Source organism: Salmo salar, chromosome ssa03, assembly GCF_905237065.1.
Source record: "Salmo salar chromosome ssa03, Ssal_v3.1, whole genome shotgun sequence".
Classification (NCBI taxonomy): domain Eukaryota; kingdom Metazoa; phylum Chordata; class Actinopteri; order Salmoniformes; family Salmonidae; genus Salmo; species Salmo salar.
Window position 1 is genome coordinate 28227685 of NC_059444.1, and position 16284 is coordinate 28243968.

Below are 16284 nucleotides of genomic sequence, written 5' to 3' on the forward strand. Positions count from 1 at the left end.
TACCCCTGTGCACAAAGCGAGGTCCGTACAGAAATTGTCGAGATCGACGTGGAAGAACTTCACCTGCCTGCCCTGACCTCAACCCCATCCAACACCTTTGGGATGAATTGGAATGCCGACTGTGAGCCAGTCCTAATCGCCCAACATCAGTGCCCAACCACACTAATGCGCTTGTGGCTGAATGGAAGCAAGTCCCCGCAGCAATGCTCCAACATCTAGTGGAAAGCCTTCCCAGAAGAGTGAAGAAGCTGTTATAGCAGCAACGGGGGACCAACCATATTCATTTTGGAATGAGATGTTCGACGTGCAGATGTCCACATACATTTGGTCATGTAGTGTAGTTTTCCTTCACAGATAATACATTGGAGCATCACATTTGGTAGAAAATTGCTTAATTTCCATCAGATGACAACAGAAATGCAATGCTTTTTGGCTGGCAGCCACACAAGTAAATGAGCCTACAATGAAAAAGTAAGGTGTTTGTTTTTCAAAAATGATTTATGGCCGTCATATTTCTTTTTATCATAGCATTTTTTTTGGCCATCTACATTGTCTGATGTATTACTTGAAGTTAATCTTGCATTTTACTAGAGAAAAGTACCAGAGGAAAAAGTAGCTTCACATCAGTTAGAGTGCTGTCTGTTGATAGAATGGCCGTTCGTGAATTCGTGTCCAAGTGGAGAAGTGCAACTGAAGCACAAAATGTGTCTGATGCCGAGCTGGAATTACAACCAGAAGCAATTTAGATCTGCATTTATAAAACGCAAGATATTTCTTATGTGACCCCTGGGTCATGTTGGTTCTCTTCAATCTCTCTGTCATATTACTGTATAATGTCCGGTATAGGCGTCATATTATATTCCCAAGTGTGTGTGTGTAGACTAGTTTGCTGACTCTGGGTTATCCCAGGACAGCCATTGTGAATGAGAGGGGATTCCCTTTGTTTCAGCCACCACATGTGGTAAACTAAGGGTGCGTTCGACATTGCAGCCTTGCAGACTTATCTACAAATCGCCTTGCAGACTTATCTACACATCACCTTGCATGCATCATAAATAACTACCTAATATTATTTGTAGATCATTCAATCACAATTTAGCCACGACAATTCACGGATTTGATGCTCTCGAACACTGCCAAAGGCTTCATTATAATGCCTACCATTGTGAACCTGGCCCAGTGTTAAATCATTGGAAGCCGGGTGAGTCTCCCCCACCTGATTGACTGGGGGATCACACATGTCTCTGGGGCGCCCTCTCCTGGCCATTCTATTTTATTTGGCTTACTGTTCCATGATTCCCTACTGGGAACAATGTCAGTATGTGGAGGAAATGAAAAGGAAAGGCCTACGGTCAAGATTTCAACTGGCTCCTCACTCTAAATGATTTACGCTGTCTGGGACTGGCTTCGCTCATCCTGTTGTTGAGGAATAACAAGAATGGTTGCAGCAACAGTACTGAGTCAGTACTAGTTATCAAATCACTGGATTATTTTATTATGAAGCAGTAGTGTTGTGACGTTATGCTGTGGGTCTACCACTCTCCACAAGAGGGCGCCACCCGCACCTCTCGGTTTCAGAGAGGTTGGGTTAAATGCGGAATAACCATTTTGGTTGAATGCATTGTTGTGAAACTGACTAGGTATCCCCTTTTTCCTTCCCTAACAAAGATGTTGTAGCTTTACATGACACATTAGTGTACTTGTGACAAACAAAAGGTTTGTTTTGAACATACTGGCCAGGTGATGGTGTTGCATGTGTAACATGCTAGCCTCGTCTTGCATAGCTCTTCTAAGAAAGGTTCAGTGGCTCAGTTCTAAGGTGAGCAACTTTAGCAGCCACCTGATAACAGATCTGTCGTCTCTCGATGCCTGAGTGTCCCTCTCAATCTCTCACACCAACGGAGGGAGAAAGAGCAAGCACAGAGTGGGCACTCGAGGTCTATCAAACACTCACACTCCCATATTTCTCACTCAATCACTTGTCTCTCTCTTTCTCTCTCTCGCTCTCTTTCTATCTTCTCTCTCAAAATAAATGTATTTCTTCCCTAGCTTCTCTACCTCTTTATGACACGCATACGACTATGCGCTTTTTCTTTATTGAAAAACCTGTATGGCAAATGATCTTGCTGCCACATTCGGTGTTTACCAGTGTTACATCATGCTTGCATACAACATTCCTATTCATTTGGACTCTCATCAATTATGAGTTGGACAGAGCTTTGCGTCTAGTGAGCCTGGAGCTGTTCTTCTGTTTATAGGGAAGGAGTGGGAGTTGTGCAGCTGAGCTCACTCTCTCCTCTCCCATCTCCTCTCCTCTCATTTGCTTTCCTCTCCTCTGCAGCCACGCAGCTGCTAGGAGACAGGAGCAGAATGAGCAAACAGGTTCTCCTACTAAACTCAGCCTATTCATTTCCCTTTCCCAAATCTCCACGAGCTCTGCCGTATTGGGAGTCTTTTTCCTACTTTGAATTCCCATTCAGACCTGTTGTATTGTGGACAGCCAATGTGACACAGAGAAACCACACTGTTCTTCTATCTGCTGTCATTGCTTTAATTCACATGCCACTGAATCTTGTGACAGTCTCCTGTTCTCTCTTGCTCTCTAAATCACTTTCTCTTTCTCTCCCTTTTGCTTGTGCTCGCTCTCATCTCTTTCTCCATCTCTAGCTTTCTCTCACGCTTTCTGTCGTGCTCTTAATCCATCTCTCTCTCTCTATAGCTCTCTCGAGTGTTCTCTCGCGCTCTCTCTCTCTCTCTCTCGTGCTCTTTCTCTCTGGCGCGCTCATCAGGAAATGTCTTCGAAACAATTTATGGTTGTGTCTGGTAGCCGTTGTCCTGGCTGCTTCACATTCAGAGTGGGTCGCAGTCTGGGTCGCGTTGAACTGAGAGTTGTAGGTGGAGCAGTCTAGCCTGTGTCCGCTGCTCTTGGTACAGGCTATTGTAGGTCTGCTAACGTAATCTGAGGTCAGCAGTGTGCCATTCTAAAGGGAAACTAATCTGACTACTACCCTTCTGGTCTCTTTAGGACAGGGCTCCAACCCTGTTCCTGGGGAGCAGCTACCGTCCTGTAGGTTTTCACTCCAACCCTAATCTACCACACCTGATTTTAGTAATTAGCCGGTTGATAAGCTGAATCAGGGTAGTTACAACTGGTGTTGGAACGAAAACCTACAGGATGGTATCTTTCTAGGAACAGGGTCAAAGAACCCTGCTTTATGATATCCTATAGTACTAAAATATAAAAGCCACTCAACTGTCAACTAACATTTTGGGACTGTGGACTAATGAGAGAAAAAAATGAAAATATTTTTGAGTGGGCAAATACTGTATGTAGCGTGGATTGATTGACTGACTATACTGTGTTACTGTTATGAGCAGAAAGGAAGGCGTTGATGATGACACTTTGTCCTTGTTGTCAGGGAGACAACGGAACAGGCCGGAGCCAATGGACACCATCTTTGTGAAGCAAGTGAAGGTGGGTGGTCCTGCAGACGGAGCTGGACTCTGCACAGGTAACTGACCACATCTCCAAAAGTAACAGACCTGGCTCTGTGTATGTATGGACATGCGGCATCATACAAAGTATTATATCATATTGGAGTTATGACCATGCGGCACCTTATCCTAAACCTCACTGTATTCGTTATGATAATAGAACTAGTGACACATTGGACATTATATTGTTGGATAAAAGCCTCAGCTAAATGGCATATATAGGCACAAAAAAAATAAATAATATATATATATATATAAGTGTACAAAACATTAAGAACACCTGCTCTTTCCATTACAGACTGACCAGGTGAATCCAGGTGACAGCTATGACCCCTTATTGATGTCACCTATTAAATCCACTTCAATCAGTGTAGATGAAGGGGAGGAGACTGGTTAAAGGATTGTTTAAGCCTTGAGACAATTGAGACATGGATTGTGTATGTGTGCCATTCAGAGGGTGAATGGGCAAGACAAAAGATGTAAGTGCCTTTGAACGGGGTATGGTAGTAGGTGCCAGGCGCACTGGTTTGAATGTCAAGAACTGCAATGCTGCTTGGTTTTTTACGTTCAACAGTTTCCCGTGCGTATCAAGAATGGTCCACCACCCAAAGGACATCCAGCCTAACACAACTGTAGGAAGCATTGGAGTCAACATGGGTCAGCGTATTTCTGGAACGCTTTCGACACCTTGTGGTCCATGCCCTGACGAATTGAGACTGTTCTGAGGGCAAAAGGGGTGCAACTCAATATTAGGAAGGTGTTCCGTATGTTTTATACACTGTGTATATAGGGCTGTACATAATGATTTGTTTTCACCTGAATGTAGTATACTGGGTGTAGTTTTCTGCGTTTCCTCTTTGTGGAGGGTTAGTAGAGGCACAGAGCTCAGCTGCCTCAGGCACTCAGTTACTGTTAACACATATCAGGTGACTGATCAAAGCTGTCCCTCTGCTATTCTGACTGTCAGCCTAGCAGGGAAGCTGCCTCTTCCTGAGGGCCGAGCTACTTTCCTTTACCTACCAGCACAGGTTCATCTCTTCAAAGACACATAGGAGAGATCTCAATTGCGTACTCCTCCCATCCTCTCTCTTTGTCTCCTTCTTAAAAACCATTGGATAAGAAAGCCAGAGGTCCTTCTCCTCCAATGGGTTTTAAAAAGGAGACGTGCGCGCACACACACACACACACACACACACACACACACACACACACACACATCTGCCATTAACATCATTTCACATATTGGCTACCAGTCTAACATTAAAGGTGCAATATGCAGAAATCGCTCCGCCATTTCCTGATTGCTAAAATTCAAATAGTTCACCTAATTTAAGTTTGACAAAACAAGCAATGGATAGTGTAGAGAACCATTGTACCATCTAAACCACTGTGAAATAGTATATCATCATTAAACCAAAAATATTGTGTTTTCAGCTGTTTGAAACTTGTATACAAACCCAAAAGTAAAAGATGCAAAAACGAAACTTCAGAATGGGAAGCATAGAGCTAGAGCACAGAACAGATCTACTGCTTCTTAGACTTGCTTACAATGAGAATGACAGGTCTATAACTCCCATTTCTATGTGAATTTGGTCGCGTCGCCCAGAAGGTTACATATCGCAGCTTTAAACTCTTTCTTATTGTCAACAGGAGACCGGATAGTGAAGGTAAATGAAGCAAGTATCATTGGGAAAACGTACTCTCAGGTCATAGCCTTGATCCAAAACAGGTGAGCTCTCAAATATGAATATTTCTCATTGTTGTCAGTGACTGATTTCCTGCTGGTCTGTTGAAGTTTACAATGTTTGACTTTTATCTGTTATTTTACAGTGATGCCTTTCTTGAACTCTGTGTGATGCCAAGAGATGAAGACATTCTGCAGCTGGTTAGTTTTTAAAGATCATTACTCCATTGATTTCATCTCTTCCCAAATGTGCCTACTGGTAAAACAGAAGTAGACCCTATTTCCACTTCTGCATCAACTTAGTCGCTATTTATGTGATCAAGGCTGAGAAAGCTGCTCTAGTTTCTCTGTGAAGGGGGTGTGTGGGGACCGCAGTACTGCTCCAGAGGGGAGGGTGAAACCCTCTCCCTTCAGAGTGCTTTATCTGGGCCTCCTAACCAGGCCACCACACCCTGTCCTCTCCAAGTGCTGCTGCTTCTTCTCTGCTGCAGGGCTGGCCTCATTCTGGGAACTGGAAGGGTCACTTTGAGAAATGCAAACAACAAAGCCATAAATAAACACACTCACTCACACACTTAACAAACAAACACACCACGTGAACGCACATCCACGCGCACACTTGTAGCGTTGCTAACGTTCAGATTACATGGGGTTAGTGGGGTTCGAAAACAGTGCCACTTGTAGCGTTGCTAACGTTCAGATTACATGGGGTTAGTGGGGTTCGAAAACAGTGCCACTTGTAGCGTTGCTAACGTTCAGATTACATGGGGTTAGTGGGGTTCGAAAACAGTGTCACTTGTAGCTTTGCTGACGTTCAGATTACATGGGGTTAGTGGGGTTCGAAAACAGTGCCACTTGTAGCGTTGCTAACGTTCAGATTACATAGGGTTAGTGGGGTTCGAAAACAGTGCCACTTGTAGCTTTGCTGACGTTCAGATTACATAGGGTTAGTGGGGTTCGAAAACAGCGCCACTTGTGTTTGGTGCCGGTATTACCCCAGTATGGCACAAGGTCGGTATGAAGGTATGACAATCTGGATACCGCCCAAGCCTAACCGTGAAGTAGCCAACCTGGGGCCTGCCTGTCATGAGCATGTCTGATGTGGAGCTCTGTTGCATAAGGACATTTACATTTACATTTACATTTTAGTCATTTAGCAGACGCTCTTATCCAGAGCGACTTACAGTAGTGAATACATACATTTCATTTCATGCATTTTGTACTGGCCCCCCGTGGGAATCAAACCCACAACCCTGGCGTTGCACACACCATGCTCTACCAACTGAGCCACAGGGAAGACCATGCGGAAGACACATTTCAGTTGAAGGTATTCAGTTGTACAACTGACTAGGTATCCCCTTTCCCTTTCCAGCATTGGGGAACATCCGGCGCCTCGTTGTGCACGTTGCATCTATTTCTATGGGCACAAGCACTGTTCATGACACAAACTGTTCACACCCCTCTTGTTGGTGGAGAGAATTTTTCAGGGTTAAAGCTTATTTCCTGCAATTCTGCACATTTTGTCTTGGGGTGAAAAGAACATTTTGCAGTTTTAAAGCTCATTTTCTTGCAATTGATTGACAGGGGATTGACCTCTAACGGACATAGTGGGTGAGAGACCGGGACACCGGCAGGAAGCAACCAAGGCCCAGTCTGTAGCATGCTGTAGTTTATGCATGCATTTAGGCCAGTACCCAGCCACTTACATCCTAAATAATTTCTCCCCTCAATAAGTTAGAAACATCTCATTATCTTGCCTCAGACCTACTAATATTAAACTCTTCCCCACGCCAAAAGTCAAGACTACTCCCTTCACAGAACAGCGCAAACGGGCTCTAACCAGAATAGAAAGGGTGGGTGGCCCCGGTGCACAACTGAGCAAGAGGACAAGTACATTAGAGTGTCTAGTTTGAGCAACAGAGGCCTCACAAGTCCTCAACTGACAGCTTCATTAAATAGGACCCGCAAAACACCAGTCTCAACGTCAACAGTGAAGAGGCGACTCCGGGATGCTGGTCTTAGCTAGAGAGCAATGAGCCAAGTAAATGGCCAAACCCTCCCCTAACCCGAAGGAAGATTGGCCAATTGTGCGCCGTCCTATCGCTCTCTAGTACATTACATTCATTAGATCGCTGTGGAACTCGGGAGGCCATGATCACGCTGTTTAATTAGCTTCTTGCTACAGTACGCCACACCTGTCAGGTGGCTGGATTATCTTGGCAAAGAGAAATGCTCACCAACAGCTATGTAAACGAGAAAAGCTTTTTGTACATATGGAACAATTTTTTACTTCAGCTCATGAAACATGGGACCAGCACTTTACGTGTTTCATTTATATTTTTGTTCAGTGTATATTGGACAACTGAAAAGATGACTCCTCTTACTAACTCTGAACTCCACACGCAATAATTAAGGTTGTGCCAGTTCATGTTAATGCAGACCATCTCTGTACAGTCCTGTTGAGAACGACTGGCTGTGTTAACACAGGTGCCACCCTAGTTACCCGGTCACGACACGCCTATCATCAACTGTAGCACAAAATGCCCGTCAGCTCAATGACTCCACCTCTATTAACTAAATGTTGAGCCAATTAACACCGGCTTGTGTTGGAATGTTTTTACCTTACCGAAGGATGTGGCCACTCCCCGTCTCTCGTAGCACAGATTAGCTTGAGAGAGATTAAAGTTATTGGCCATGGGGGCATTGAGCGAAAAATCTCTGTCAGATATAAATAGCTGAGCTTGATCTTTGTGCCACCAGGGCTGAGCAGAGAGGCTGTGAGGTTCAGCTTGCATTGTGCTGCCATTTTATTTTAAATTAGCACAGGGGGCAGGCAGAAATAGGCTGATGTCAAATGGAGATCAGTTGATGCCAGGGGCCTTTCAGGTTATTATTAAGAGCTGACTCGGTTAGCAAATTTGCATTATCACATTTTTCTGATGCAGTGACTGTAGGAAATGAAATTAGGCCACCTAGTGGCATTGTGGGAGTTGTAATGAGTTTTGTACTCTTGGCAGCCAGTCTCATGGACATTCTCTCATCTTCACCTTCCTTCCTCTCAGTCTCTCTCTCTCTAGCTATTCCTGCGGTGCCTACTAGTCTCGCCTTTTTGATTTTTTTATTTAACCTTTATTTAACTAGGCAAATTGGTTCAGAACCTATTCTTATTTACACTGACGTCCTGGGAACAGTGGGTTAACAGCCTTATTCAGCGGCAGAACGACAGATTTTTACCTTGTCAGCTCGTGGATTCGATTTAGCAACCTACGGTTACTGGCCCAACGCTCTAACCACTAGGCTACCTGCTGCCTTACATGTCTCCCTGTGTATCTGTGATCTGAGTGCAGTTGAAGGAAGCCTAAATTACATTGCCTCTAAGAAAGTAACCTGCTTGTGCCTCCACTCTCATCATTAACTTTTCATGCGCACTAGCTACTGGCAACTAGAGGTGCTTGCTTTGCATTCTGCTGCAGGTTCTGTGTAATGAACATAATGTGTTCAAGTAACAGAAAGAGTAGTACTCACACAGTGGAGGGGTGTTGGTTCATACAATGGGGGAACTGGCCTGTTAAGATGTTTCACAGGAAGCCTGATAACGCTTCAGTGCCTGATGCCTTCAAGCTGGTATGCGTCATCCTAAAAAAGCAGCGCTTGTAAACAGCCCTATTCCCTTTGCTTCCTCTCCCCCGCTACCCTCCTCTTTCCTTTTCTCTATTCCCATCAGCTCAGCTCAGCCCTCTCCCTCTTCCCATCCCCCGCTTCTCCCCTCCCTCCCTCCCTCCCTCCCTCCCTCCCTCCCTCCCTCCCTCCCTCCCTCCCTCCCTCCCTCCCTCCCTCCCTCCCTCCCTCCCTCCCTCCCTCCCCCTCCCTCCCTCCCTCCCTCCCTCCCTCCCTCCCTCCCCTTTCCTGAACTGTGTTGCACATCTGTTGCGCTAGCTTGCGGACACCAATCCACAGTGCTTGGCTACCGGAGCGTATGGAAGGGCTAGCCGTGCAGGTAGCGTAACGAGCTCCTGATGTAGCCGTCCAGACGGGGGCTGTCAGCCGGAGCAGGAAGATTAGCACCGCGGCTCGCTGGGTGACTGACATTATAGCCTGAAGGAGAGACCCTCATACACACACAGGCTGCCTGGAAACGAGTTACAGTGTTACATGTCAACAGCAGTAACATCATTGGCTTAGCATGAGAGAGCGACTCTGAGTGAGGGAGCCGGGGAAGGCATGAGGGAGGTCCTGAAGCAATATATCATCAAACCAGCTGTAGTCAGCTGACTGCCTCTGTGTTGTGAACAGGTTGATGCTGCTGAGAGGAGGAGAGGGAGGGAGGGCAAGAGAGGGGGAGCAGAAGGGGAGGGGCGGCAGTAGCATCTGAGCTGGCTAGTACAGCAACCGCTTCTGTCATGTGAGCGATACCAAAGGGAGCGAGAGTGAGGCAGGGACAGAGAGTGGAGGCAGCAGTTCGTTCACTGAGTGGTGTAACCTGGCTGCTGCAGTCAGATGGAGGGAGCAACAGAGAGACGGAGAACTCCCAGAGCTGTGGAAGGCAGCAGGTTTCCTCTTCTCCTGACACCTACACCTCGCCCAGGACAGACTGGCTCACGCAGGTGGCATCGCTAATATGACAGTCCTGCCACTGCCGACGTGGGCTCCCTTTTTCCTCTTTCTCTCGATGCCGCCGCTATGATGGATTTTTTGCGCTTCGACTCGAGCCCTGGCGTCGGCGTTCCAGACGAACACTTCTTTCTCCAGCGGCGATCTGTTCTCTCTTCTTTTTTTATAACGCGTGTGATTTTCTCTGCTTGCTAGCCTTTTCCCTGTTCTTCTCTCCCATCGTTGCCGCCTCTCACTGCTCTCGTTTTCTCTCCTGCTGTAACAGCAGCCTTTTTCACTGGAGACCACTGATCTGGTAAGCAAGCAACAGCAGGGAGGATAACAATCATTCTGCATGTTGATGCTGTGTTTCCCTGTCTCCTTTTTTCTTTGTCATGCGTGCTTTCGTTTTGATGTAATGTACTGTTCTTACATAGCTGCTTTGCTAGCTAGCAGTGTCATTCATTCGATTGCCATGTTAGTAGACTAATTGTTGCTATGTAGCCCTTAGCTACGGGCGGGTAGGCAGTGATTCACCGTGCCCGCAGTACCTGTTAGATGAGGCGGCAGACAGAGCTGGCACCTAGGAGCCTCGCCCCTTTTTGATCCTGCAAGCCATCTATTCCTGCCTACGTCCTTAATGGCACCCTATTCCCTATATAGTGCAGTAGTTTTGGTAAAAAGTAGATCACTATATAGGGAATAGGGTGCTATGGCTTTGGTCAAAAGTGGTGCACTACATAGGGAATAGAGTGCCATTTTGGACGATACCAGTGATAAAGGCCTTGGCCCCTGAACTTTCCACTAGTGCTCTAGCTATTGTTGAAGGGAGGGGCGAGCGTTTATAGAACTGATTGTAGACACAGTAAAAGCTTGCATAGCTTTACGTGAGAATCGTAATACGACACCAGGTTGGGTTTAAAGTCCAACCTATTGTGACGTGTTATTTTTGTGTGCTTGCTAGTTGCAAGGCAAACAGGAAGTGCATATGGAATGGCGTTTGACAAATGGACGAAGGCCGCTCAGCCAGCCGTACGGAATCTACCACTATGGAATCTATGCGTGTGTGATCGGTGTCTGCTGGCGTGCCGCTGAAGGAGTGTTGAGCTAACGTTTGTGTTAAGCTGTCTGGGAATATGAGAACGGAGGTTAGGTTTAGTGTGGCGAGGACCGTTGTAGGTGCTGGGCTTCCTCTGCCCCCCTCTTTTTCTGTAAGTCTCAGATCTCGCTCTAACAGTGCCAGTGCTGTCAGCCAGAAGGTGGGTAAACCAAACAGATAGGCTACCTTCCTGTGTGTCACTGTTAGGTCTTGCATGCCAGTCTCTCTTTCCTTCTTTCTTCCAACACATCTGTTGCTTCTTTTCCACTCTATTCAATCCCAGATCACCTGACTAGCTGCTCCCTCTGGCTGGCTACTCAGTAGGGTTGGACAGAATAGCACTGTTTCTGTTTGATCTGACATAATAACAGAAATTGGTTGAAATCAAGTTCCTTGAAAAAATTATTACAGTTTTGCCAATTATTTTGACAGTGGGTCTCATGCTTTTTTGCTGCGTTTCCCCCCTGTGTATGTACAATACAGGTGTTCATTACTTTAACCCACAAGTGTTCATTGCTTAAATCCACCTTGGAATGTTTTTCCAGTCTTCTATGTGGGTGTGTGCACAGTGCGGCAGCACAGCATGCTCTCGTTGCATAGTGAAAAGTACCCAGAGAACTAGCTATCTAAATACGGAGCGAGCAGATGAACGCTGGTGACTCTCCTGACTTGCTACACGCCTCCACATTCTCACACTGCAACATGCTGCTCCCTGTCCGCCTGCCTTTCCTAACCACACACATGGCAGCTAGCATTATTCAACGTTCACTACCATAGTTCTTTACCATCCCTTAGAGATGCAATGTTGAATATCCTATTTTGCTCCCTTCCCATTTGCCTTAACTCTGAGATGTTTTCAGATCTGAAGGGTCAAGTCTAGTTATAAGCATTGTGGAGTAGTGCTTACACATCTGCAAACATTAAAGGGGTAGGGCCAAGGGGAATGGTTAGGGCCAAGGGGAATGGTTAGGGCCAAGGGGAATGGTTAGGGCCAAGGGGAATGGTTAGGGCCAAGGGGAATGGTTAGGGCCAAGGGGAATGGTTAGGGCCAAGGGGAATGGTTAGGGCCAAGGGGAATGGTTAGGGCCAAGGGGAATGGTTAGGGCCAAGGGGAATGGTTAGGGCCAAGGGGAATGGTTAGGGAGTGAATTGAAACCAGAGGACACCGTTGTTGTATTTCACCCTTTTCTCTCTTCTTTCTCGCTCCAGGCCTACTCCCAAGATGCGTACCTTCGAGGCCGCAGTGCCTACAGTGGAATTGCCCGTCACATCCCCGAACCGCCCCCCATATGTTACCCCAGAGTAGACTGTAAGCCCCCGGGGATGGCCCAGGCGACAGAGACCCCCTCCCCGGTGGGGGTACAGGGAGCATGCCGGGGGCCTGTGGGGGCACCACCACCCGACCTGGGGTACCGCATAGAGATCCCCGTGCCCCCGTCCCCTCCTCCTCCTGCACACCCGTACTACAAATCCCAGACTGTGGCATGCATGCGCAACAACAGCGTGAGGACTGTGGTAGTTCCTCCAGAACTGGGCCGTATGGGACCAGCTCATAGAGTAGAGTACGGCCTGGTAGGGCCCTCTGACCCTGGCATCATCAGAGGGCGACCTGGGTCTGTGTCCCACTACCCCCTGCCACGGAAAACAGACATCTACCCCTCTGGTGCGAGCCGCCTCAATTATGGCGCCCCACCACCCAACTACCCACCCGACTCAAACTCCCCCAACCCCGGTTCTCACCAAAACATCGACTGGCGGACGTACCAGACGTACAGGGAGTACATCGACAACAAGGGTATCCATGCATACGGCAGCCGGACCATCCAGGAGAGACTAGACAGCCTGCGAGCCGCCAGTCAGAACACCTTCAACTCCTCCCACTACATCCCCCGGGGGGGCTGGGGGCCCGACCCCAAGGGCCTCCGACGCAGGAGCACCTCCCACGACCGCGCCTACCACGGACCCCCGCCCCCTTTCCACCACATGCCCCCTCGCAGCTCTTCCCAGGACCGTATGAGTGTGGCGGAGCGGGGGATCCACCCCAGGAACCGGCCCCCTCGTAGCGTGTCCCAGGATGAGTTTACCCACAAGGCCCGAGCCCGCTCCTCTGACTATGTGGACCCTGTGGATCTGGGCCGTCCCATGGTGGACAGACGGGGCTACGGTAGCAGGGCGGACCAGGGTACGTGCCCAAGCAGGCAGAGCCTCTCCAAACAGGCTGACCATCATCGACCTCCTGCAGGATACGGTAGGGACAGTCTCCGGGTGGGGCCAATGTCTAACCCTGCCCTCCACACCAAAGGACCAGAGCAGCACCAGCCTCACAGTGCCCCTAACATGCCCCAAGACAGACCCTCTCATCTGGGTAAGAATATCAGCTTGGAGCAATCGAACACTGATGAAAGAGCTGGTGTCAGAGGTGTGAACCATGTGAGCCAGAGTAGGGGACCGGCAGAGACCATGCAGCCACCAGGGGAGGTTCCAGGGAGACAGGTGGCAGCGGTGGGTGGCCATAGGTCCTCTTCCCTCTCCGCTCCCCATCAGAGACCGCAGAGGCCTGGGATTTTCAAAACCTCTTACCAGCACCCTCGCCCAGAGCCCCAAGTGAACGGGCGTGGCCCCTCAGCCTCCGAGTCGGGCGTGGTGCTTAGGGAGAAGCCACCTGGGTCGGGGAAGAATCCCAGTCCCCTACGCCACCCTTCCTACATCCTGGCGGTGAACGAGGACGACAGCTCGGAACCGGCAGCGGGTGCGGTGTGCTGGCTTCCCAACGATGCGCGGCGGGAGATGCACATGCGGCGGCTGAGCGAAAAGCAGGAAAAGCACCAGACCTGCTCCTCCAGCAACCTGGACGAATCCCTCGACTCCATCCCCTTCATCGGTAAGAAACAGAGCACTAACTTCATGGTTGCATCCCAAATTGCTTCCCATTCCCTATTTGGTACACTACTGTACTTCAACATTTGTATAGGGAATAAGGTGCCATGGTTCTGTGAAAGTTCCCAGAACATTCGTTAGGTTGTGGCAAATGTTCTCGTGCACAACTTTATACATGGCTGATGTTGCAAGAACTGTCCCATAACGTTGCGCTCACAAATTTCAAGCGTGCATACATTTTACGTATGGGTGACCCTGGGAATCGAACCCACTATCCTGGCGTTGCAAGTGCCATGCTTGTTTTGGGGAATCTTCTATGGTGGCTGTTACAGATCTCGTGCACAACATTTTAGTGAATGTTAGAACATTTCTTGAAATATTTTTATGTTATCATTCTAATGTTAGATAAAACCCTAACTATAACTTAATGGGAATCTTAGCCAATGTTCTGGGAATGTTCCCGGTTTGCTGGGTAGGTCCCGATGTACAGATTGGGAGGGAAAGGTACATGGAAGGGGAGGAAGGAAGGGGATGTCGTTCTAGTCTAGATTTAGCAGACTAGAGCATTTTTTTGCTATCTGAAAATCGTTAGATTTAGCAACATGGTTTTATAGTGTTTTTCATTACATGCATGATGTTTACCACCAAATCAGTCTCCTTGGCTGGATGTACAGTAGTATGTTAAGGAGCTTTTGTGGCAGGCAGGAGAGTGTCGTTGGTGTTTTGGCTTAGTTTAGCTGCACAAGATTGGGACGGTAATGTTGGGTGAGTGAGAGATTACACTGCTCCGTTAGTTTGTAGGATGTCATCTTCTGTAATAATAATTTTAAAAAGTCACACACTCTAAATATGCTCCCAACAATTATGGGTTAAACACCCTTTTTTGGGGTGTGTGAGAACTTAGGCTTTTCACAGGATCTAATCTTCCCCAAAAGTATCTGTTCCCCATCCCTATGAGTAGAATAATGGTCAACCATGATGTTGATGGTGATAGGAACATGTTTCCTCATAAGAAGTGCTCTCTAAATGTCACTCCCACTAAAGTCAGAGTAAAATGATTCTTTTTCATGTTTGTACATTTTCCTTTTATCTCCATTTTGCTGAAAAAGCTTTTCTCTCAGCACAAACAGCTGAAGTAGACTTCATTTCCTTAAAGGGACAGTGGGATGATAATGTAGCCTGTTCTGACTATCCTATCCTTACACTGAGCTCACAACCTGCAATATGCACGTATTTGTTTTAGGAGTCAGTCAAGTTATTTTCTTCAATCATGTGGACAACCAGGACATGGATTCATAATTACTTAATTGAAGAGTTGGATGAGGATGTACCATAACTAAAATTGCTTAAACATATTTTACTGGGCCATTTTGATCAGTAAGGTAGAACGCTCCTGTTGGCTGATCCACTTAGTGTTCTGGAAGGACACTGAAGAATATTGGGCCTGATTCTGACTTGTGTACCCCTTTCCTACGCACGTCTTTCCTATGCACTTCTCAGTAGTTGGTATTCAGACTTATCTTATGCAGGTGCATTATGGGCTTTGCAGGTGTGGTTGTGTGTGCTGAGTACATTTAAAGATGCATTTCCTCCGCCTTTTCCTGGTTGCTAAAATTCGAATAGTTCGCCAAATTTCTTTGTGACAAAACAAGCAAGTTAGTATAGTGTAGAGAATCATTGTACCATCTAAATTGCTGTGAAATATATTTTCCATAACCAGAAATCATGTATTTTCAGCTGTTTGAAGCACAAAACCGAAAATAAAGAGGCAAAAACGGTAAGTTAAGAACGGTAAGCATAGAATAGATCTACCGCTTCGTAGACTTGCTTTCGATGAGAATGACAGATCTATAATCCACATTTCTGTGAATAACACACATTTCTGTGAAAAGTTACATATTGCAGCTTTACTTCAACCGCTGAAGAAACTCCCACTTGCTGACCAACAGGTTTTGTCGTATAGTTTCAGTACATTTATCTTAAGCCATCCCTGTAAATACGGTGTACCTTCTAATTAGAATTTTGTTGACAGACTAGAATATATCGGAAGAACGAGTTCAGAAAATAGGGATCAATGAAAGAAATCCATCTAAATATATACATATTCATCTCCATTTCAGCAACAACTGGTAGATTTAAAAATACTCTCATTTTGTAGATTATTTTACGCAAATACATCTAAAAGTAAAATGGTGGGATTAAGGAATATGTACATTTTAGATCGAGCAATGTCGAAGTGGCATTGACTAAATACAGTAGAATAGAATACATCATATAAACTCATCAAAAAAAGAAACGTCCTCCCGCTGTCAACTGCATTTATTTTCAGCAAATTTAACGTGTAAATATTTGTATGAACATAACAAGATTCAACAACTGAGACACAAACTGAACAAGTTCCACAGACATGTGACTAACAGAAATGGAATAATGTGTCCCTGAACAAAGGGAGGGTCAAAATCAAAATTAACAGTCAGAATCTGGTGTGGCCACCAGCTGCATTAAGTACTGCAGTGCATCTCCTCCTCATGGACTGCAC

General features: G+C 46.7%; 1 protein-coding gene across 1 annotated transcript in view; it reads left to right on the forward strand.

The window, feature by feature from the left end:
* Positions 1-16284, forward strand: part of LOC106599254 (rho GTPase-activating protein 21) — a 106355-nt gene that overhangs the window by 49983 nt on the left and 40088 nt on the right. The window contains 4 exon segments of the mRNA XM_014190390.2: positions 3420-3512; positions 5146-5224; positions 5326-5380; positions 12078-13749. Of these exon segments, the coding sequence (XP_014045865.2) occupies positions 3420-3512; positions 5146-5224; positions 5326-5380; positions 12078-13749 (1899 nt within the window).